We start from the raw sequence: 22,918 nt of genomic DNA, 5'->3' as shown, positions 1-22,918 counted from the left end.
AAATAATTTTGTGAATATCTTCGAAATGAGGAGGTCTAGGAGAGGATGTAGGGGAGGTTGGGGTAAAACGGACACTTTTGACTTTTTTTAAAATCCTAATGAGGGGTTGAAATGTTGACAAAATTCAATAATTATTTTTTAATACAAAGAACGATTCTTTGCGACGAATCCCTTTGCGACGAGCCCAAACTGAGCTCAATTGATAAATTTGTTTCTGAATTATGAACAATTAAAAAAAAGTCGAAAGTTGTTCATTTTACCCCACCCTCCCCTACACCTATTAAAATAATAAAAAAATCCCCCCCAGCCCTGACGAACAAAACCAAAAGTGAACTCTGGGTTCATGGAAATTTCGTTATAGAAAAATGACTGATATTAACAATTGACAAAAATAAAAAAATTGAATTCACAAAAAAATCCCAAAAATTTATGGAATAATTTTGTGAATATCTTCGAAATGAGGAGGTCTAGGAGAGGATGTAGGAGAGGTTGGGGTAAAACGGACACTTTTGACTTTTTTTAAAATCTTAATGAGGGGTTGAAATGTTGATAAAATTCAATAATTTTTTTTTTAATACAAAGAACGATTCTTTGCGACGAGCCCAAACGGAGCTCAATTGATAAATTTGTTTCTGAATTATGAACAATTAAAAAAAAGTCGAAAGTTGTTCATTTTACCCCACCCTCCCCTACACCTATTAAAATAATAAAAAAATCCCCCCCAGCCCTGACGAACCAAACCAAAAGTGAACTCTGGGTTCATGGAAATTTCTTTATAGAAAAACGACTGACATTAACAATTGACAACAATAAAAAAATTGAATTCACAAAAAATCCCAAAAATTTATGAAATAATTTTGTGAATATCTTCGAAATGAGGAGGTCTAGGAGAGGATGTAGGGGAGGTTGGGGTAAAACGGACACTTTTGACTTTTTTTAAAATCCTAATGAGGGGTTGAAATGTTGACAAAATTCAATAATTATTTTTTAATACAAAGAACGATTCTTTGCGACGAATCCCTTTGCGACGAGCCCAAACTGAGCTCAACTGATAAATTTGTTTCTGAATTATGAACAATTAAAAAAAAGTCTAAAGTTGTTCATTTTACCCCACCCTCCCCTACACCTATTAAAATAATAAAAAAATCCCCCCCAGCCCTGACGAACCAAACCAAAAGTGAACTCTGGTTTTATGGAAATTTCTTTATAGAAAAACGAAATCTTTATAAAAAACGACTGACATTAACAATTGACAAAAATGAAAAAATTGAATTCACAAAAAAATCCCAAAAATTTATGAAATAATGTTTGGGATTTTTTCCCCCCCCTACACCTATTGAAATAATAAAAAAATCCCCCCCTGACGAACCAAACCAAAAGTGAACCCTGGGTTCACGGAAATTTCCCCGAGTTCCTCCTCTCTCTTTCCCGTTTTTTTTCCATAAACCCAGAGTTGGCCCCGAGTTAACTCTGGGCTTGACCTATCGTATTGAGTACCCACCGTCGCGTTGTCTTCGGCCCTCTGAGCAACCACATCCGGATCCTGGAAGAAAATGTACCTCCTCTTGTCCCCGGGACAGTCCTCACTCCTCCGATCACTCATTCCCCATGAGTCTCACTCGACAATCACTCCCCACCGAGTCAATACCCCCAATACCCCTCAATCTAATCTCCCCCCATCAGTATCACCACCAGTATCACCTGATCCACCAAATTACTCAGATAACCATCACCTCGAGCGATCCTCCATGCCTGGAACGCGTCGCTCGGGTCAAAGTACAAATGCGAGACAATTCCACTGAAAAAAACCCCTGCCCGAAGCCCTGAAAATGCCGTCGAAGTCCTGAATGCACTGAACCCCAACTGAATCCAGAAGCACAGAATCACTAGCACATTTTTTCCCACTCGAGACCCGACACTCGTGCACTTGTTCCACTGCCGCGACTCAATCAAACACTGATCAATCCTCTGGGCGATTCAGGGAGAACAATCCTGGGGAGTGGATCCACTGGGGTTTTGAAGCCATTCTGGAGCCTCTCGACGCGGGGAGACGTAACTGTCAGTTGTCCAAGGTTACTGCGGCGTACGTGGAGGTTATAGCGGGCATTCGTCGCTTTGGTTAGGGCGCCGAGGTTACGTTGAAGTGCGTTGAAGACCGTTGGTGACCGTTGGGAGAGGGAGGGAGAGGCTCTCGCGGGAGAAAGAGGACTCCTGATTTTTTGCCCTTGGATTTTTGACTTTGCGAAGGGGTTGGCGAGACGTCTGCACGCGCGGGTGGTGCTGAGGGGCTTGATGAGGTGTCTGTGGGTGAATCGAGAGATTTCGGTGGCAATCAGAGGTGCGATCGGACGTCGTAACGTTTTTTAGAGCCACGCTGCGGTGATAAGCGTCGTAAAGGTGGGTTCGCATTGAAATTTTTGTTTTTGTTGATGCTGAGGGGGTCAGAAGTTGATGATGAGGTTGATGCTGAGGGTCAGAAGGGGTTGAGTGGGCTCACGTCAAGGGTTTTTTCAACAACTATTTTTCCCGAATGACTTTTACCGATAGGGGAGGGTGGGGTAAAATGGACACTTTAGACTTTTTTTAAATTATTCATAACTCAGAAACAAATTGATCAATTGAGCTCAGTTTAGGCTCGTCACAAAGGAAAAGAATTGTTCTTTGTATTGAAAAAAAAATTATTGAATTTTATCAACATTTCAACCCCTCATTAACATTTGAAAAAAAGTCAAGTGTCCATTTTACCCCAATCTCCCCTAAATATTTAATATTTATTGCTCATTTAAATATTTATATGCGTAATATGAGATCTATCAACCACTTTTTTGGAAAGTAATCGGACGATAACGGCCACATACCCTTGTTCTCATTAATTCTCATAATTTTCTCAAACTCCAAACTCTACCTACCAGCCAAACGGAATTTAACGGGCAAAGACAGAAACATCATTAACGCCGATTGATTTTTTATCACCCAATCGGAAATAATCGGACTGTTTTACCGGGGAAAGATCCTGAGATCCTAGTCCTCTGCTAGGCCCATGCGTCAAAAGAAAAAAATTTATATATCTCTAAGTGTTTTTTATACAAGTTTATTTCGATTATAAGTTCAAGAAATGTATATTGGTTGAATAAAAGTAAATTTTGTCACAAAAAAAAGGGTTGAGTGGGTTTGGAGTGGACTCTGTTTGTGGGGAATTTGATTGAACTGAAGTTAATTTGAGGTTTATTTTCCAGAAAATGCCAGAACCGTCGGGAGAACCGAGAATAACATCAAAGAAATCCATAGTAAGGGGTCCATGACTAGTAAACAGAAAGCCATTTGAACACACAACAATTCATCGCACAGACAACTGAACACAAATAAGTTAATCATTGGGTATTTGAACACAGTCGTCTGCGTCGCAGTTTATTTAACAGTAGAAAATTCGATAAACTTGATAACTCACATCTAATTATCATCATCACAACCCTCCTAAGCTGTAGGGGAGGTTGCGGTAAAACGGACACTTGACTTTTTTTTAAATCAGTAGCGAACTGGTAAAACGGTATAAGTCAATTTTGACTATTAAACAGTTTTCAGTGAATATCTCGGAATCTAAGGGAGATAGCGAAATTTTTGTTATAACCTTTTTTGTAGAGCCGATTGAGTGCTACAACAAATGTAATTACGAAAATTTCGCTATCTCCCTTAGATTCGGAAATATTCCTCAAATTTCCTCAAACAAGTTTTTTTTGCTGAATGAACCTTTTTAAAGGTTTAGAAGCTATAATAAAAATTTTAAAAAGTAGACTTAAATCGTTTTACCACTTCGCTGCTGAATTTATTTGTGATCAGTCGACTGAGTGATGAATTCTCGTGTTGAGCTCAAATTACTGTGGCAATTAGTAAATATTTTACGAAAATTAGTATTAAGTCTTCTCCTCGATCTTCCCTCAATTATTTTTGGAACATACATCAGTAGCGAAGTGGTAAAACGGTTCAAGTCGATTTGACTATTGGCCAGTTTTCAATGAATATCTCGGAATCCAAGGGAGATGGCAAAATTTTGGTCAAAATCTTTTTTGTAGCACTCAATTTGCTCTACAGAAAAGGTTATTACGAAAATTTCATTATCTCCTTTAGATGCGGAGATATTCTTCAAAAGCTCACCTAAGAGATGAGTCGACAAACCGTTTTACCACTTCGCTACTGATACGTTAATCATGATTAATTAATGCATCAATTAACCGTTGGCCCTGCGATTATTCAAGTGCTGGGTCTTTCCACATACAAATTAAGTAATCAATTGCAGCTGAAGGCCTATCGCCTCTTGCGATCCCTGCAGCCGGCGAAGGCCGGAGAGCCGGCGAAAAAAGTCCTGAAACCGAGGAGAAGAAAGAGTGACGGCAAAGCTCAACGAGTCCTCAAGACCCTAGTCCCGAACTACCCCCCGAATATCAAGAGGTTCCCCTGGCACGACATCTTCATGATGCAGGAGATTCGCAGTGCCATGGGGAAGCAGGACTGGATCGCCCTGCAGAGGCTTTTCCCTCACTGTGGGACAGACGCCCTCGCCTTCCAGCCGATGAGGTTCACTTACGCATTTCTCTTGAGTCTCTGCAGCCACATCAGCAATGAGAACCACTTCAAGTCCTTCCTGGAGACGTGCATCAGTCACGACGTCGTCGAGAGTGGAGTCTTGGAGAGGCTGATGACGCTGCAGAGGACGTACCATCGACAGACGAAACCTGCTGAGAGGGACTGAGGGCTGAGGTGAGGAGCCAGCGATCGAGGTCCTCGTGGTGATTAATGTTCTGTACATAATTCAGTAGCGAAGTGGTAAAAGCGTTTCAGTCGACTTATCCCCCAGTTGAGTTTTTGAGGAATATTTCCGAATCTAAGGGAGATAGCGAAATTTTGGTAATGACATTTGTTGTAGCTCTCAATTGACTCTACAAAAAAGTTTCCGATAAAAATTTTGCTATCTCCATTAGATTCAGAGATATTCGCTGAAAACTGGCCAATAGTCAAAATTGACTTAAACCCTTTTACCACTTCGCTACTAAATTGTATTTTCATTCTACTAGATTAGTCCGCGCGCGTATTTCGTTCGCCATGGGGCTTAATGTATATCAATTGTAGTGAATAATTTTATGTTAGATTTCTAAAGTTAATATCAAAGTTTCCGAAGGAAAAGTTTCAGGAATGTATTCTATTTTTTTTATGTATAATACATCCAGTGTGACTTTTTTTTAAGCCAATCTATTCGGCTTATTGTGACATTAGATTTTTAGAAATGATGATAGTATACATTAAGGGGAGACGGAACCCCTTTCTCTACATCAAATCTTAGAATTGTGTTTTCTCCTACAATTATTAATTTCTATCTATGAAATTACTTTATCGACTTGATTATCGCATTGTTGGGTCAATGAAGTAGTTTAATGAATAAAAAATAATAATTGCAGGAGAAAACAATTCTAAAGATTCATAAAAACGCAGGGGTTCCGTTTCCCCTTACAGAACTTACGGTAATACTATAGTATATTATATATACTATGTATAATATACAATATATAATAGGGTACTACATGTATTATTAAATATAATGTGCATAATAAAAAAAATGAAACAATGAACTGATAATAATAATATGCTAATGTATTATAACATAGTATAGTATAAAATATAATAAAGTATTCTCGTAATATCTTTAATGTATACTATCATCAATTATGAACAATATAATGAATAGATTGGCTTCAAAAAACGTTACACTGCATTTTTTATTAAAGGATCATTCTATCGTACATTATCTCTCATTAATTACGTTCAGTCGATAGTTATCTCTCAGTAAACAATTTATTTATCAATACAAATGTGATATTTACAAGTTTCTTCATGTCTACCTCGAATTAAAGTATCTCTGGAGGAGAGAAATTAATTTACATGGGGAATTAGCGAAACCGGGGAACTACTGGGTAACGTGAACTACAGTGAATCCGATTTAGAGGTGGTCTACTTCGTTGAGAGGATTAAATGGCACCTGTACACGAAGATTATGATTGTAATGAGGGGATTAATGGGGTGGGGATTCAGATGACTGAAGTTAAACAAGTACATTGAGAGGAGAATATTTGGCAGAATGAAAACGTGAGGCAGTTAATTCCAGCTGAATGTCATCGTCAGCCTCGGCAATTCGTCAATGATTATTTGGAATTCATGTGGAGTGATTTGTTCGTTATTCACCTGCACCAACTCTTCTCTCAATCTCCAAAAAAAAAAACAATAATTAGTTGATTTGTCTCTAGCTTAACGATGAATAAACTAAAATGATAGGGGTCGAATGAGCCTAAACCTAGTAACGAATTCAATGAATTAACAATAAATACTCGTGAATATTTTCAATTCTTCATATCGTTAATAATCTCTGGTCAGTCGAGGGGTAAGTGCACTCGTGTGTCGTTGGCTGCCAACTTTATCAGTGTCTTTTTGACACGCAGAATTGGCAGTCTTGCTGCTGGCTTGCCATGCCAGCACTCGCGCATCAGTTTTCCCATGCCTGTTAGGGTGGGGTCTGAGTGCCAGCGGTTTGGGAGGGGCGGCCTCCGCTGGTCCAGGGACACCAGCTTACGCATTTCCTCGATTGATGGCTCTTGGGTGGTGCTCGACAGCCATTCGGAGTACGGCGCTGCGTAGTCCAGGGCTACGCCGTTGCTCACGCAACGCCTGCAGACTTCCCACATTATCAGCCCCAGGCAGTAGATGTCCACGCATCTGAAGCCCTCGAGACATTCTGGGTTCAATCTGGGGGAGAATTCAAAATTTTTTACTTTGGAGAGTTCACTAATTCAGAAATTAGCGGTTATCGCGGTTGCGAGGGGTTGGAGGCGAAAATCTCACAGGAGTTTTCTGTTGGAAATTTCATTCTCTACAAAACATTTCTTATGATTTTTTTTGATAAATCCACTTGTTTTGGAGATATTTGCAAAAAACTGAAGACGAATTTTTTCCGTATCAATTTTAAATTCTGAATTTTTTAATTGAATTCGTTAATTATCTTCATAACGAGTTGTCCTACGAGAAAATGTCATAAGAAACTTTTTGTGGGAAATTGAATTAACTTCAAAAAATGTCTCATAAAATTTTTGGTTACACCCAATCGTTATCGAGATATTTCCAAAAAACCATACAAATTTTTCCATTCACATTTTCTCATTCAAAAAATTTGATTACTTAATTTAAGTTAACGAATATTTCGATACTCACGTATTTTCTAATATCTCCGGACACATGTACCGCCTCGTCCCCTGCCTCAAATCCACTCGATCATTGATCAATCGTTCCTGAGTGACAGCAAGTGCGAAATTGGAGATGACGCAGCTGCCATTCGTCTTGACAAGAATAGTCTTGGATTTGAGATTCCTGTGGGCCATCGCAGGCTTCCCCTTGGTTCCGTGGATCTCAGTGTGAAGGTACAGAAGCCCATTGGCGATGCCCAGGCAGATGTTGAGGGTCTGGTGAGGGGTCAGGGGCTGGGGGGATCGATTCAGATGATCGTAAAGGGAGCCCAGGGGGTGGTAGTGCGTCACCAGCCAGAGCTGGGTGCAGCTGGCACGACTCGTCATGTCACTACCCACGTACCCCAGGATGTTGTCATGCCTCGAGGGCAACAGTTGAGAGTAGACCTCGGTCTCACGTGCCCAGGCTGCCTCGTCACGAGAGAAATAAATCTTCACTGCCACTGACTCCCCGTGCCAGACTCCTCGCCATACCTCTCCACCGAATCCTCCACCTCCACCAGAACCCAGGCACTCCACTAAGGCCACTTGTTTAGCTAGGGTTCGTTGCACCAGGAGGGGCAGACCTGAACCTGAACCACTCGTCAAACTCCTGCCATCGAGGTATTCCTGAAAATTGAGATTTTGGGTTTTTGCGCATTTCGATTTTATTCTCTGGTGATCTAATGACGCGACTGGGACGAATCAGGGCTCATTTTGAGGGGTGAAAAAATACCTTTGAAATGAAAAAAAAAAATTGAATTTCACTCTGCCGATGCGGAGTTATTGATGATTGAAAAATCATCATTTTAGGGTCTCCTCGGATTGAAATTGGGGAAAGAGTCACGTTTTTTGGGAATATTTCTAGAACTGTTGGATTTAGAGGAAAATGCCTCGGAAACTTTTTGTAGAGCATGAAGCTTCCCACGAAAATGATTTATGACTTTTTTTGATAGAGGCAATAATCGCTGGGATATCGCAAGTTTTCTTACGATAAAAAAGTGAAAGAATTTTTTTTCCAATTTCTTTTAGGTTAATTTGGGATTGTGATTTGGGAAATAATTTGGACTTACTCTGAGGGTGCTATCACCAGCAGCAGTGGCCCTCAGCTCATTTGGATGATAATTTGACGATGAATTTTGAGAGGCTGAGGGGAAATGCAGCATCGAGGGCTCCATTTCAGAGTCAACTAGTAGTTTATTGCGTTTCGGTAATGGACGTTTTCTCCGGGTTCTCCTGGCTAGGAGGCAGAATAATACACCTCCAGCCACTGCTCCCAGACCCACTATGGGTCCGAGGATGGCGAGGGTGAGTTTGGCAGCGTAATCTTCCTTGTCAGGATCTAAAAACATCAATCACCACGATGAACATCACGAAATTCAGCTTTCAATTCATAAAATCATTCCTTCAATTTGTTTTTGATGAATGTCTCTGCATCCACTCGAGATACCGAAATTTTCGCCATGAACATTTTTCTAGGGAATTTCAAGAACTACAAAAAAGGTCTGGAGAACCATTTCGGTATCTTCAATAAATCCAGAGATATTTGCCAAAAGCTAAAACAAATTTATTCAGCTCTTCCCAAAATTTCTAATTTTTTCAGTTTCAATTTTTGGCGAATATCTCAGAATTTATTGGAGATACAAAAATCTTTGTGAGAACCTTTTTTGTAGGTCTTGAAATTCCCCACAAAAAAGTTCACTACAAAATTCCCCTATCTCCCTCCGATTCCGAGATATTCGCAAAGAACTGAAGAAAAAAAAAGTTCCTCTTCATTCATCAATTGATAATTAATGTTCTAATGAATGAATTACCGAGACGTTCGAGAACTGGAAATGGTCCATCGTTACAGTAATCACTGTAGCAGCACTCGACGTGATAAAGAGCCCCATGGCGACTGCCAGGCGCCAATTTATTGCATATCAATGGAACTTGATCTGGGTCTGTCGTGCAGCCACGTTTCACTCTCTCTGTTCCATCGGACTCCCTAACCCTGGACTTCCAGCACTGTCAACAACAATGAGACCATTAGACCATCTTAATGACTAAGAGTGAGATGACATGAGAAGACTGAAAAAAAAATTATTTTTTCCAACTATCCATTTACTTGAGAGAAGCATTTATTTCTTCAATGCCGTATTTCTCCAGTCGAGTCACTCCGGGGCAATCCTCATTAGGAGTCAATTATGACAATTATATTGCCCCAGAAGATGGGCATGTCAGTTATCTCTTTCAGTGCACTCCCTCGATAATTATCAACATAAAAAAAATGATCGAAATTCTTCCCTCGAGAAAATAAGAAATTTAGGAAAAATGAATAATCATTGGAGGAGTTCATCCAAGGTCAAATGCAACAGTCATCCTCTACACTGAGAGAAAAACAAGCACGTTGTCAAACAAGTCTTGTTTGGGCCAACAAAATCGCTAGTTAAAAATTGCCAAAAAAGAATTTATTCGGTTCGAATTTGAAAGTCTCAAACATGAATAATTGCTCTGCTTTCGACAGCAACGAAATATTTGGCTCAAGAGGCGGATAATTCACACCAGACGGTGCCTTTTCAGGATGAAAATATCTCATACAGAGGAAAATTTATCAACAAATATTTAATCCCTAAGTTACAAGATTGCTATCATATCATTATTATTGTTCATTCAAGGGTTCATTTGTTGTCTGTGATTATTAGACAGCCGAAACAAAAAACTACTAGTCCTTGTTTCGCATAAAACAAAGATTTTTCGGGAGCAAAATACGTATGGGAGTGTCGAATAACGAAGGAGTAGTGCTAGAAATGACATTTCTTCGTGCACAGAAAATGCAATTTTTTTTTAACTACTAAATCTATTTTTGCGACAAAAATTTCTCATTCCGGCGCACTCTGCACGTTTGGCGCAACAAAACTTTTTTGATAATTTTCAAAAAACTATTTTCTAGGCACAAATAAGACTTGTTTGAGAACTTTGTCGTTTTTCTCTCAATGTAGAGCAGCATGATCGTCATAATTAAAACCTATTCAGGCTCACCTGAGCATGACTCAATAGGAAAAATACGATTTTGAAAAAATCAATGCTTCTCTCAAGTAGAAATATTTAAATATTTGGCAAAAATAATTTTTTTCTCAGTGAAGACTTTCGTAATTACCGCAATGGCACTGTGACAGGGTCCCCCGGGGCTCCGGCACTCATCTCCTTCGCACAGGTAGCACGAGTAGGTCCTGCGTCCTATGTTGTTTGTCAGCTTTGTGTCTAGGGACTCTCGAGGCTCCTCGCTGTCCAGACCGTTGGGGTCTTCTAGGAGAGGTGTTCGTTGTCGTTCAGCTGGAAATCGATTGTTCATTGAGGATTTCGTGTTTTGGGGGCTTCATTCATTCGTGCATTCACTAGATGACTTTGCGAATGAGACAATAATATTGGATGGAAGTATTCTCGATCAGAGATAGCCATATGATATGACAAATTATAATTCAGTAGCAAATTGGTAAAATGGTGTAAGTCGACTCACCTCCCAGTTGAGTTTTTGAGGAATATTTCCGAATCTAAGGGAGATACCATAATTTTCGTAATTACATTTGTTGTAGCTCTCGATCGGCTCTACAAAAAAGGTTATAATAAAAATTTTGCTATCTCCCTCAGATTCCGAGATATTCATTGAAAACTGGTCAATACTCAAAATTCACTTGTACCATTTTACCACTTCGCTACTGAGTTACTGTTAAATTATTAAGTAATCAATTACTATCACTGGAGGTTGGGGTAAAACGGACACTTTTGACTTTTTTCAAATGTTAATGAGGGGTTGAAATGCTGATGAAATTCAATAATTTTTTTTTCAATACAAAGAACAATTCTTTCCCTTTGTGACGAGCCTAAACTGAGCTCAATTGATAGATTTGTTTCTGAGTTATGAGTAATTAAAACAGAAGTCCAAAGTGTTCATTTTACCCCACTCTCCCCTAATCATCAATTTAGGCCCGGGTGGATTATCCGTCGAACGTTATCTCGATCGTTTTTCCATCTTCATAATATAAAATATATCCCAAGTTCCACTGGATTTTCCATCACGCAGAAATCCCTAAAAATGATGATTGTACAGTAAAGTAGGAAAAAAATGAACATCTTCAACAAAAAAAAGATGAAGAAATAATTCCGATAGAAATAAAATAGTGAATAGTGAACGGATAATTTTTGTCATTATATTTCACTACACAGTTCCATATATTTAAATTCCCCTCCCCCGCCCTTCGCTATAACCCACTCAACTAATCCAGAGCCTCCGGGTGAAGGTGATCAACACCCTCCCCCCGCCCCCCATCAATTAAACCCCCGAACAAGGCGCTAACCTCCCTCGGCACTGTTAGCCTCCACTCCCATAAAAAAATCCCTCACCTGCACAAAATTTCAATGTCAACAACAGCAGAAAGTGCGTTATAAATACAACATCCGCCATTTCTGCGTTGTCTCGCGTCAAAACAATGGACCACACACTCCCCTCACACCATTATCACGGTTTATCCGGCCCGAGAACCGTCGATTATCTCGCGATAACGCCCCACGTCATCGACATTTCTCCGGTAATTCAAGAAATTTCACTTCATCAATTGAAATTAATTGTCAAAGACTCTTTAGGACTGACGGCGTGGCGTCACGACTCGACTCACAAGAGCACGGATGGGAGTGAGTCCAGTCGGATGAGTCCGGGGCCAATGGGAGGACTTCACCTTTGAAAAAAAAAAACGAAAACGGGAACTGCGAAGGCCGGAGTACGTGGAAACTCGCCTTTACGCAGTGACTCGAAATCAATACACCTTTCTTGGGCTCGCGGTGGACAACAGGATTCTTCGGCTCCATTCTTCAATCCATTGTGCTGTTTCACGGGGATTCTTGGGGTTCTTGGGGATTGCCGAGTGTTGACAGCTGTCTGCAAGGGAGGAAAGGATTTCCGATTGTTTCGGGGGATTTTCGTTGTTTATTTAGGGATTTGGCGGCTCGCGGGAGACGGAGAGCTGTAGGTGAGTGATCGAGATAAGGTTTTTTAGTTGTTTTGTAGTGCTGGAGGTTTGGAGGATGGGGTTTTATTGTTTAATTGGGGATTGGTTGTTGTTGATGGGGTGGTGATGAATGATTCGGAGGATTCTCTATTGTTTGGTATTTCTGTTGTTTTTTGTGGCTTTATTTTCGAATGATTGCGATTGAGATAAGGTTTTTCGGTGTTTTTTCATTGTGAGGGGTTGTTTTGAGGATTTGTCACATTTTTTATAGAGTTGAGGAGGTGTAGGTGAATGATTGAGACGATTTTGGGGGATTTGGGGACTGTTTATGGGTGTTGAGGGGTTTTAATTGTTTAATTTGGGATTGGTTGTTGTTGATGGGGTGGTGGTGAATAATTAAGAGGATTCTTTATTGTTTTTTGTGGCTTTATTTTCGAATGATTCTGATTGAGATAAGGTTTTTCGGTGTTTTTTCATTGTGGCGGGTTGTTTTGAGGATTCGTCACATTTTTTATAGGGTTGAGGGGGTGTAGGTGAATGATTGAGACGATTTTTCTTGTTTATTCGTCATTTTTTAATTTTTTTTTAGTGCTGGGGGTTTGGAGACTGTTTATGGTGTTGAGGGGTTTTAATTGTTTAATTTGTGATTGGTTGTTGATGGGGTGATGGTGAATAATTAAGAGGATTCTTTATTGTTTTTTGTGGCTTTATTTTCGAATGATTGTGATTGAGATAAGATTTTTTGGTGTTTTTTCATTGTGGGGGGTTGTTTTGAGGATTTGTCACATTTTTTATAGGGTTGAGGGGGTGTAGGTGAATGATTGAGACGATTTTTATTGTTTATTGATCATTTTTTATTTTTTTTTAGTGCTGGGGGTTTAGAGACTGTTTATGGGTGTTGAGGGGTTTTAATTGTTCAATTTGGGATTGGTTGTTGTTGATGGGGTGGTGGTGAATAATTAAGAGGATTCTTTATTGTTTGTTTTTTTCTGTTGTTTTTTGTGGCTTTATTTTCGAATGATTGTGATTGAGATAAGGTTTTTCGGTGTTTTTTCATTGTAGAGGGTTGTTTTGAGGATTTGTCACATTTTTTATAGGGTTGAGGGGGTGTAGGTGAATGATTGAGACGATTTTTATTGTTTATTNTGTGGCTTTATTTTCAAATGATTGTGATTGAGATAAGTTTTTTTGGTGTTTTTAATTGTGGGGGGTTGTTTTGAGGATTTGTGACATTTTTTATAGGGTTGAGGGGGTGTAGGTGAATGATTGAGACGATTTTTATTGTTTATTCGTCATTTTTTAATTTTTTTTTAGTGCTGGGGGTTTGGAGACTGTTTATGGTGTTGAGGGGTTTTAATTGTTTAATTTGTGATTGGTTGTTGATGGGGTGATGGTGAATAATTAAGAGGATTCTTTATTGTTTTTTGTGGCTTTATTTTCGAATGATTGTGATTGAGATAAGATTTTTTGGTGTTTTTTCATTGTGGGGGGTTGTTTTGAGGATTTGTCACATTTTTTATAGGGTTGAGGGGGTGTAGGTGAATGATTGAGACGATTTTTATTGTTTATTGATCATTTTTTAATTTTTTTTAGTGCTGGGGGTTTGGAGACTGTTTATGGGTGTTGAGGGATTTTAATTGTTTAATTTGGGATTGGTTGTTGTTGATGGGGTGGTGGTGAATAATTAAGAGGATTCTTTATTGTTTTTTGTGGCTTTATTTTCGAATGATTGTGATTGAGATAAGTTTTTTTGGTGTTTTTAATTGTGGGGGGTTGTTTTGAGGATTTGTGACATTTTTTATAGGGTTGAGGGGGTGTAGGTGAATGATTGAGACGATTTTTATTGTTTATTGATCATTTTTTTATTTTTTTTTAGTGCTGGGGGTTTGGAGACTGTTTATGGGTGTTGAGGGGTTTTAATTGTTTAATTTGGGATTGGTTGTTGTTAATGGGGTGATGGTGAATAATTAAGAGGATTCTTTATTGTTTTTTGTGGCTTTATTTTTGAATGATTGCGATTGAGATAAGATTTTTTTGATATTTTTTCATTGTGGGGGTTTGTTTTGAGGATTTGTCACATTTTTTATAGGGTTGAGGGGGTGTAGGTGAATGATTGAGACGATTTTTATTGTTTATTCGTCATTTTTTAATTTTTTTTAGTGCTGGGGGTTTGGAGACTGTTTATTGGTGGTGAGGGGTTTTAATTGTTTAATTTGGGATCGGTTGTTGTTGATGGGGTGATGGTGAATAATTAAGAGGATTCTTTATTGTTTTTTGTGGCTTTATTTTCAAATGATTGTGATTGAGATAAGGTTTTTCAGTGTTTTTTCATTGTGGGGGGTTGTTTTGAGGATTTGTCACATTTTTTATAGGGTTGAGGAGGTGTAGGTGAATGATTGAGATGATTTTTATTGTTTATTCGTCATTTTTTAATTTTTTTTTAGTGCTGGGGGTTTGGAGACTGTTTATTGGTGGTGAGGGGTTTTAATTGTTTAATTTGGGATCGGTTGTTGTTGATGGGGTGGTGGTGAATGATTAGGAGGATTCTTTATTATTGGTTTTCTTCTGTTGATTTTATAGCTTCATTTTTCGCATTGGAGATCAGTGGTGGCTACTGTTTAGGGGGAATAGAATTTTTATTGTTAAATTATTTTTGAATGATCGTAATTGAGATCAGGTATTGTTGATTTTTATTGTTTATTATTCGTTCAGTTGTCGTTAACTCCGCTCTTGAATCCATTCGGCTGTTTTACAGGGATTCTTTGGGGTTCTTGGGGATTGTGGAGAATTGACAGCTGTCTGTGCAAGGGAGGAAAGGGTTTCCGATTGTTTCAGGGGTTTTCGTTGTTTATTTCGGGATTTGGCGGCTCGCGGGAGGCGGAGAGCTGTAGGTGAGTGATCGAGATAAGGTTTTTTAGTTTTTTTATTGATGGGGGTTTCGAGACTGTTCATGCGTGATGGGGGGCTTTTGTCGTTCAATTAGGGATTAGTTATTATTGATGGGATTTTTTGATTTTTTTAACGAAGTACTTGGATGAAAGGTGCAGGCTCATTCATTCAAGAGGCGAATACAAGATAATTTTCGATCGTCAATAATTCAACGTCCGCAGAGTGACATTGAACGACTTTCTCATTTTGAAGATATTATTTCAGGCTTCAAAATGAAATTTGACTCATTCAAATTGCATCGTTCAGTCCAGAGATATTAATGATTAAAGAAGGTTCATTTTTCAAAATCATTTCATTTTCTCAATTTTTGATGTTTTTTATTTTTAAAAATTTATTATTGTATGAGGAAGACGAGGCGATTGTTCTTGTGTATAAAAGACCATTTTATCATCGTCCAGGTGTCCGTGCACATTCAACCAACCCCAGACCCTTTGTTCAGATGTCCAGAAATTTTTTGTAAGAGTTTTTTCATTTTTATTTATTCATTGATTTAATTGATTTCTGGGAGTTTTCAATTTTGAAAAACGCGAGGGCCTTTTTCTGCTGGTCTTCAGAATTGTTTTTTCAATTTTATTTCAGTGACATCACCGGCATGGCGTCGAGCTCCGTCAGTCAAGAGGACTTTGACAATGATTTTGAGTTCACAACGAGAAGGTCCAGGATCAGGACAGCGAGGACGAGGGTGGGACCCCAGAGGGCTGGAGACATCACCACCATAAATTTTCAAAGTTCGTGGAGTTGATTTATACGTTCATTCGTCCGAATAAAGAAATTTGGGGATAATTTTTTTATTTACCTTCAGAGAATCCAGCGGATACTGATGATCCTCCCATCTGCGAGTCGAGCTCCAACAATGTGCTACCTCTAGAGCATGATAATCAACAGAATAAACCAATAATGAGGAAACCCGAGAAAAGAGTCACTGGTCGGTGCGTAGAAAATTTAAGAAAGTCGTAAAACTAAATAAGTCCAATGCAATCGTTTCTCATTTCAGTGTTTGCTGAATATCTCAGGATCTATTTGAGATAGCAAAATTATTGTCGGAACTTTTTTGTAGCTCTTGAAATTCTCCGCAAAAAATGTCTGTATGGAAATTGCGCTATCTCCACAGGATGCTGAGATATTCGACGAAGACTGTTGACTAAACTTGAAAAGTCATCATCAACCTGGTTTCCCATCCCCAAAAAAATGCTTTCGTGTCTTATTCTCAGTGTCATATCCTGTTTGCACAGGCCCACACACATTAACAAGGGAAAACAGCAGAGGGACCGCCGGAAACTCAGAGAGAAACGACGCAGCACTGGAGTCGTGCACCTTCCATCGACCGAGGTATGACAAAATTTAAAAAATAATTAAATAAGCATGAAAAATCCCTTGGAGTACCCCACAATGATTGAAATGCACGATTGAATCCTATGTTTGGCTCTGCAATCAATCTAACGTTAGAAATTTGTTGATGAACTGTTCATTCTAACAAAATTCTATTAATTATTTGGATATCGTAGAGTACAGGAGGTAGTACTGGTGAAGATGAGGAGGAACTCGGTGGATGCCTCGAAACAAAGCACAATACCCACCATAATGAGTTTCTAGACCATGAACTCATGGAAGTAAGTTCTTTTTTTTTCTTTTTATTTGGTCATCTGTATTGTCCATTCCTCCCATTCTTTTCTGTAGATTCACAGGGTTGCAGGGTCAAGTGTAGACGACATTTTCATCAGAAAAAGGTCGAGTGAACGATCTATTTGTGTTTAATGTTGAGGTTTTTTTTCATTGATTTTTTTCATTCGTTCATCAGTTGTTGGTGATTTTGTGGTTGAGGGATTTTAATTTTCATGGGCCTTCGGTCTGTTGCAGGAGAGAAATGCCAAGGTTTACACACAGAGGAGGAATAAAAGGTGATTATTCAGAGAAGAAAACATTTTGTAAAAATTTCTTTTTTACGCTTGACAAAATGCGTTTGACAATTTCGTGAATATCTTCTAAATGGAGAGGTTTAGGAGGAAATGTGCCAAGACATTTTTTGTAGAGAATTAAATTTCCGACAAAAAAGTCATTTCACATTTTCCTGTAAAGCCACCTCTTCCCTCGATTAATTCGAGCATAAAATTATTTTCTCTTTTCAAATTTCAGTCATTCAGATTTGGAAGCTGACGACGAGGAGTTCGACTCCTTGAACCAATCAGACAGTATCAATCAGTCGGATGGTGCTCACCCAACGCAATTGGACACAGCAACAAGGCCACGTGTGCCAACACCAACTGGAGACAACACTCAAGAGGTACCTTCCCCCAAAATAATTAATTCTAATAATAAAAATGATGTTGTCGTCTCCCTCCAGTTATTCGAACGAGCTCAGGAGGAAAATCGAAGGCTCCTGGCCCTCCTGGAGGACCAGGACCACAAGATAATGGCCCTGGAGGCCCAAATCCTCCAGCAGCAACGAGAGATGGCAATTGAGCGCGAAAGGTTACGCGAAGAGAACGCTGCCCTCATCAGGGCTATGGCAGCACTCGCAAGTAATTAATCATCCAACAATTCCCCACAATTTTTCTTCGAAAACCTAATTAACATCCACGAAATAAATTCAAATTGCTTATCGATGTTTGAGGGTGAGATCTTGGGTAATTGCAGAGTTTAATTCTTCGTCAGATTTATTTTTTTATCTAAATAACATAGGATTAATTGAAATTTGTGTTTCTTGGTTGAATTATGCGAATTCGTTTGCATAAAATTAGAAATATTCGGGACATTTACGTTTGCGACGATGAATTATCATATTCGAGACTGATTTGTGCAGAAATTTACCATTTTTCGCTCCAATTTAATCGAGAAAGCATTCAGATGACTCAATTCAGAGAGAGAAAGTGTGATACTTTGGACCTAATTCTCGAGTAATAGATGTTGGAAATTATTCTGATGTAAATACATTGTGAATCTAGTGGAGGCATTTGTTATAGGATTGATTCAGACTTGTAAATTTGGGTGTAAAGGTTATTACGTTTTCAATTGCAAAATTCGTGATTAATTATGCAGAACAATTATCTAGATAAAGAAGAGAGAGATGAAGTAATGTGCACAATCAATTGTTACGTTTCGATTAATCAATAATAAAAATTCCCATCAGAAATGTAAAAAAAAACACAAGTATTCACAAGCACACAATTGTTTTTTATTTACTCCTTATTTATAGAACAATTCCTCTTCCTTACATCCCATTTTTTCTTGAAATTGAGTGAAGACTGAAAGAAAGGAGTGAAAAATAAAGTATTTTTCAGTGGGGAGTCCCCACTTATTATTTTTGGTTGATATGCGACATGATTTGAAATTTGAGGAAATGTGAAAAATCGCTGAAGGTCGAGTTTGAACCCACGACCCTTAGGTTCCCAGTCTGGGACTAGACACATGGCTATCCACTGGATTAATGGAGTCCCCATATCATAGGCTTTCCCTGCCCAGGAAGTACGACTGATGAGGGTCAAATAAAAAAGAGAGCATCCCCTCAGTACCACAAATCCTTCCTTTATTTACACAAAAATTTCCATTCTCATCATACAACCATAGACAATCAGCATTTTAAAAAAAGCAGTTGAAAATAGCGAGTGGTACAGTAGAACATCAATGAAAACTCCTCTCCAATAAATCACGAGTGAAAGGCGACGTCCAGTCTGATATGTACTCATTACAAGACCCAAAAGAGGAACATCAACAATACAATTGTCCCACATTCCTCGCCAATCTATCACTTATTGTCACTCAGTCGAGGGTAATTCGACTCTACTTCAACATAGGCCATCCTCACCTTCACCCCTATTCTACCAATAATCATTATCTACGATAACTCTCTCCACTGAAAAACAATACACCTAGAATAAGTCTCGTGTGTTCAAAATATACCATTAAACTAAGAAATTCCCAATAGCCTCGAGTAACATCGCTAGATCCATATATTTTTGGTATAAATGTACATATTCTCCCATTAAACTCAACTGAATACTGCGATTTAAATAAACATGACCTTTTATTTATAAAGAAAATTGACATTTACGACGCACTAAAATCAATCATCTCTCACGCTCGATTTTAAAATCCCACTCGAGGCATTAAAACACTGAATGAAGCTGCAACTAGCGGAATATTTGACATCGAAAAGTTCATTTTAGGGAATTCTTGAGGGTCTAAGGGTCAAGCAATGTGAGAAAACTTCTTTCAAGCGCCAAGAACTTGAAAATATTCTTACACACCTGAATTGGACTGAATCGAATCTTCCGCTAGTTTCGTCTTCATAAACACCAATAATCATTCCCCTCGGTTAATCCAGGTGTTAATTCTCCCATTCATCCCAACAAACGACTAGATCACGATGGTTTTTAGTGAATCCACGTGGACCCTTAAATGCTAATAAAACAAGAAGGTAATTGAGAGGCCTCGAGAGTAAAAAAAATGCTGGAATTTGGGGAAAAACTTGATGACGAAAAAAATTTGAAAAATAGTTTGAAAAATTTGTTCATTTTCCAGAAACTCCATGTAACGAACCCCAGTCGATCTGAAGAGCATAAATAATTCTGAGAAATGTTCGAAAATGCGAGATGGTTCACACGTCTGAGCGCCGCCATCTTGATTGCGCTCCAAAAATGGCGGCCCCTCCACCTCGCGTTTTCAAACGTTTATTAAAATTATTTATTCTCTTCAGATAACCCTCAGATCACTCCATCCAGTTTCTACAGAGTGAACAATTTTTCAAAGTCATCGTTCAGATTTTTTCATCCCCTTTCGGCCGAGAATTCATGGCCCAAAGTTTCTTCCGTACTTCAGCAGTTCTTTTTCACTCCCAAGGCCTCTGAATCCGGGGAGGGGAAGAGCTTGTAGACTAAAACTAAACCATTAACGATATATTAATCCTTCGAAAACTACATTAATTATTCAACTCCACAGGATGATCTCTCATCCATTTAATTTCTCTTTTAGGTACATTCTTGCGGTTCCTCACTCTCTCTCTCTCTCATCTACTTGATACCCAGTATAAGTACAACACTCGTCAACAGTTCGATATTCATCCATTATCCGTTACATCAGCTTCAATAGTCTTTAATTCGTCGAGGTTTAAATAATTAGTTTGAAAACACCTAGACAAACGTGTTTTCATCTCACTTTTTTCGTTATTATTTCATTCCCTGAATTTCTGATTTTCGTTTATTTCATTCGTGAATGTGTTCTTCTTTTATTGTTATTGTTTCGTGGGTAGATCAGCCTTAGCTCGAAGGCACATTAGCTTGAGGTGATTTGAATCCTTCATTGGAAAATCAGTGACGGGTTTTTGGGGAATTAACGAGAAGAATTAAAAGACACGTTTAAGGATATGTAGTTCGACCAGCGATTGCTGGAGAGGGGCTTTCCTCAGACACTGCAGCCCGAGGTGACCTTGTCGTTGGCCTGGGGATGGCTCCATCTGCAGGGGTGGAAGGTTTTGGGCTCCTCCGGGTCGGCAGAGTCCGTGCTGGAGGCTTTGAGGCCCTGCTCTAGCTCCAGAAGCTGTCCCATGAAGTTGAGGTTCGGACTGATGATGGGGCGGGCGTTCTTGACTAATTTGTAGGCGTCTACCATGGAGAGACCTTTGTGTCGCATTATGTAGGCAATCGCTATGGTTGCACTACGGGACACACCGGCCTGGCAGTGGACTAGGACGCTACTGCCGGCTTTCCTCGCTTCCTCTGGAAGAAGAAAATTATGAGATTAGTTGACGTCTAGTTTTTTACATTTTCCGGAATTTTTTGGTCTTTATTGTCGACTTTGATTCCCCGGTCTTTCGTCGTTAATGTCGAATTGCTAGCAATTACGTTCTCAAGGATATCCAAGTACTTTGGCCCTTTTTTCTCCAGTGAAATGCTTTTTTTTCTACTTTTGTAGTGGAACATCAGAGCTGTCATTTGAATCCCATTTGACCCCGAGTTTCCGCACATTTTACAATGATCTTATTATTTAAACTTTGCTACTCTGAATGTTAATCTCGATATTAACCCGTTGGAAAACATTTTAGAAATCTGCAAAAAATTAGAAAGTTCACTTTTGGAGAAAGATGGATGAAATAATTGAATAAGTTATATACAATCAATTTTTCACCGTAAAAATCATGTGTTCGGAAACATGAAAAAATCATTCATATTCAGAATTTTACCGGAAATCGATTTAATGCCTAAAAAATAAGGTTTCCGAAAGTTTCTCTTTATTATCGACTTTGATTCCGCGGTTTTTCGTCGTTAATGTCGAATTGCTAGCAATTACGTTCTCAAGGATATCCAAATACTTTGGCCATTTTTTCTCCATTAAAATGCTTTTTTTTCTACTTTTGTAGTGGAAATCAGAGCTTTCATTCGAGTCCCATTTGACACTGAGTTTCCAGACATTTTACAATGATCTTATTATTTAAACTTTGCAACTCTGAATGTTAATCTCGATATTAACCCGTTGAAAAACATTTTAAAAATCTGCAAAAAATTAGAAAGTTCACTTTTGGAGAAAGATGGATGAAATAATTGAATAAGTTATATACAATCAATTTTTCACCGTAAAAATCATGTGTTCGGAAATATAAAAAAATCATTCATATTCAGAATTTTACCGGATATCGACTTTGATTCCGCGTTTTTTCGTCGTTAATGTGGAATTGCTAGCAATTACGTTCTCAAGGATATCCAAATACTTTGGCCATTTTTTCTCCATTAAAATGCTTTTTTTTCTACTTTTGTAGTGGAAATCAGAGCTTTCATTCGAGTCCCATTTGACACTGAGTTTCCAGACATTTTACAATGATCTTATTATTTAAACTTTGCAACTCTGAATGTTAATCTCGATATTAACCCGTTGAAAAACATTTTAAAAATCTGCAAAAAATTAGAAAGTTCACTTTTGGAGAAAGATGGATGAAATAATTGAATAAGTTATATACAATCAATTTTTCACCGTAAAAATCATGTGTTCGGAAATATAAAAAAATCATTCATATTCAGAATTTTACCGGATATCGACTTTGATTCCGCGTTTTTTCGTCGTTAATGTGGAATTGCTAGCAATTATGTTCTCAAGGATATCCAAGTACTTTGGCCCTTTTTTCTCCAGTGAAATGCTTTTTTTTCTACTTTTGTAGTGGAAATCAGAGCTTTCATTCGAGTCCCACTTGACCCCGAGTTTCCGGACATTTTACAATGATCTTATTATTTAAACTTTGCAACTCTGAATGTTAATCTCGATATTAACCCGTTGGAAAACATTTTAAAAATCTGCAAAAAATAAGAAAGTTCACTTTTGGAGAAAGATGGATGAAATAATTGAATAAGTTATATACAATCAATTTTTCACCGTAAAAATCATGTGTTCGGAAACATGAAAAAATCATTCATATTCAGAATTTTACCGGAAATCGATTTAATGCCTAAAAAATAAGGTTTCCGAAAGTTTCTCTTTATTATCGACTTTGATTCCGCGGTTTTTCGTCGTTAATGTCGAATTGCTAGCAATTACGTTCTCAAGGATATCCAAATACTTTGGCCATTTTTTCTCCATTAAAATGCTTTTTTTTCTACTTTTGTAGTGGAAATCAGAGCTTTCATTCGAGTCCCATTTGACACTGAGTTTCCAGACATTTTACAATGATCTTATTATTTAAACTTTGCAACTCTGAATGTTAATCTCGATATTAACCCGTTGAAAAACATTTTAAAAATC

At 38.4% G+C, this 22,918-nt stretch overlaps 5 protein-coding genes across 10 annotated transcripts in view; 2 read left to right on the top strand and 3 right to left on the bottom strand.

Moving 5' to 3' along the window:
• LOC107041327 (centrosome-associated protein 350) overlaps positions 1-2,156 on the bottom strand; it is a 12,438-nt gene extending 10,282 nt beyond the window's left edge. Inside the window, exon 1 of the mRNA XM_015261828.2 lies at positions 1,502-2,156. Coding sequence (XP_015117314.1) covers positions 1,502-1,603 — 102 coding nt within the window. The 5' untranslated portion in view covers positions 1,604-2,156. The remainder of the gene's footprint in view (positions 1-1,501) is intronic.
• LOC107041328 lies at positions 1,869-4,858 on the top strand. Its single transcript, XM_015261829.2, has 3 exons — positions 1,869-2,397; positions 3,237-3,287; positions 4,295-4,858. Exons 2-3 carry the CDS (start codon positions 3,240-3,242, stop codon positions 4,745-4,747), a joined length of 501 nt encoding a protein of 166 aa, XP_015117315.1. The 5' UTR covers positions 1,869-2,397; positions 3,237-3,239; the 3' UTR covers positions 4,748-4,858.
• An 885-nt stretch (positions 4,859-5,743) lies between these two features.
• Positions 5,744-11,950, bottom strand: LOC107041325 (activin receptor type-1). Its single transcript, XM_015261827.1, has 6 exons — positions 11,646-11,950; positions 10,402-10,577; positions 9,077-9,269; positions 8,336-8,604; positions 7,252-7,892; positions 5,744-6,789 (listed from the first exon to the last, which is right to left on the bottom strand). The coding sequence occupies exons 1-6, from the start codon at positions 11,704-11,706 to the stop codon at positions 6,417-6,419; spliced, it is 1,713 nt and encodes a 570-aa protein (XP_015117313.1). The 5' UTR covers positions 11,707-11,950; the 3' UTR covers positions 5,744-6,416.
• Positions 11,951-12,039: 89 nt separating this feature from the next.
• On the top strand, positions 12,040-18,355 carry LOC107041324 (PRKC apoptosis WT1 regulator protein). 5 transcript variants are annotated; one of them, XM_015261821.2, is made up of 10 exons: positions 12,040-12,268; positions 15,003-15,138; positions 15,595-15,652; positions 15,776-15,924; positions 15,999-16,125; positions 16,429-16,525; positions 16,702-16,806; positions 17,054-17,094; positions 17,330-17,477; positions 17,538-18,355. In XM_015261821.2, exons 3-10 carry the CDS (start codon positions 15,636-15,638, stop codon positions 17,721-17,723), a joined length of 870 nt encoding a protein of 289 aa, XP_015117307.1. In that variant the 5' UTR covers positions 12,040-12,268; positions 15,003-15,138; positions 15,595-15,635; the 3' UTR covers positions 17,724-18,355. The 5 variants fall into 5 exon arrangements, with proteins under 5 accessions (XP_015117307.1, XP_015117308.1, XP_015117310.1 ...); XM_015261822.2 differs by lacking the exon at positions 15,003-15,138; XM_015261824.2 differs by lacking the exon at positions 15,595-15,652.
• A 342-nt stretch (positions 18,356-18,697) lies between these two features.
• Positions 18,698-22,918, bottom strand: part of LOC107041323 (dual specificity protein phosphatase 10) — a 34,994-nt gene continuing 30,773 nt past the window's right edge. For both annotated transcript variants that reach the window (XM_015261819.1, XM_015261820.2), the window contains one exon: positions 18,698-20,907. In XM_015261819.1, the coding sequence (XP_015117305.1) occupies positions 20,594-20,907 (314 nt within the window). In that variant the 3' untranslated portion in view covers positions 18,698-20,593. The remainder of the gene's footprint in view (positions 20,908-22,918) is intronic.

This window comes from Diachasma alloeum, unplaced genomic scaffold, assembly GCF_001412515.2.
Source record: "Diachasma alloeum isolate Michigan unplaced genomic scaffold, Dall2.0 Dall_scaffold_00362, whole genome shotgun sequence".
In the NCBI taxonomy this organism is placed as follows: Eukaryota; Metazoa; Arthropoda; class Insecta; order Hymenoptera; family Braconidae; genus Diachasma; species Diachasma alloeum.
The sequence above is the reverse complement of the archived record's forward strand: the minus strand, read 5'-3'. Positions and strand labels throughout refer to the sequence as shown.

What these genes read in the sequence shown, in the direction of transcription:
- LOC107041325 (XM_015261827.1), bottom strand. Translation starts at nt 11,706, where the DNA reads ATGGCGGATGTTGTATTTATAACGCACTTTCTGCTGTTGTTGACATTG. An exon ending in TCCAGTTCTCGAACGTCTCG is followed by an intron (nt 8,605 to 9,076) that starts GTAATTCATTCA and finishes TGATGTTTTTAG; the next exon opens with ATCCTGACAAGGAAGATTAC. An exon ending in CCGGAGATATTAGAAAATAC is followed by an intron (nt 6,790 to 7,251) that starts GTGAGTATCGAA and finishes ATTCTCCCCCAG; the next exon opens with ATTGAACCCAGAATGTCTCG.
- LOC107041324 (XM_015261822.2), top strand. An exon ending in TAGACCATGAACTCATGGAA is followed by an intron (nt 16,807 to 17,053) that starts GTAAGTTCTTTT and finishes GGTCTGTTGCAG; the next exon opens with GAGAGAAATGCCAAGGTTTA. An exon ending in CTGGAGACAACACTCAAGAG is followed by an intron (nt 17,478 to 17,537) that starts GTACCTTCCCCC and finishes GTCTCCCTCCAG; the next exon opens with TTATTCGAACGAGCTCAGGA.
- LOC107041328 (XM_015261829.2), top strand. Translation starts at nt 3,240, where the DNA reads ATGCCAGAACCGTCGGGAGAACCGAGAATAACATCAAAGAAATCCATA. An exon ending in TAACATCAAAGAAATCCATA is followed by an intron (nt 3,288 to 4,294) that starts GTAAGGGGTCCA and finishes AATCAATTGCAG; the next exon opens with CTGAAGGCCTATCGCCTCTT.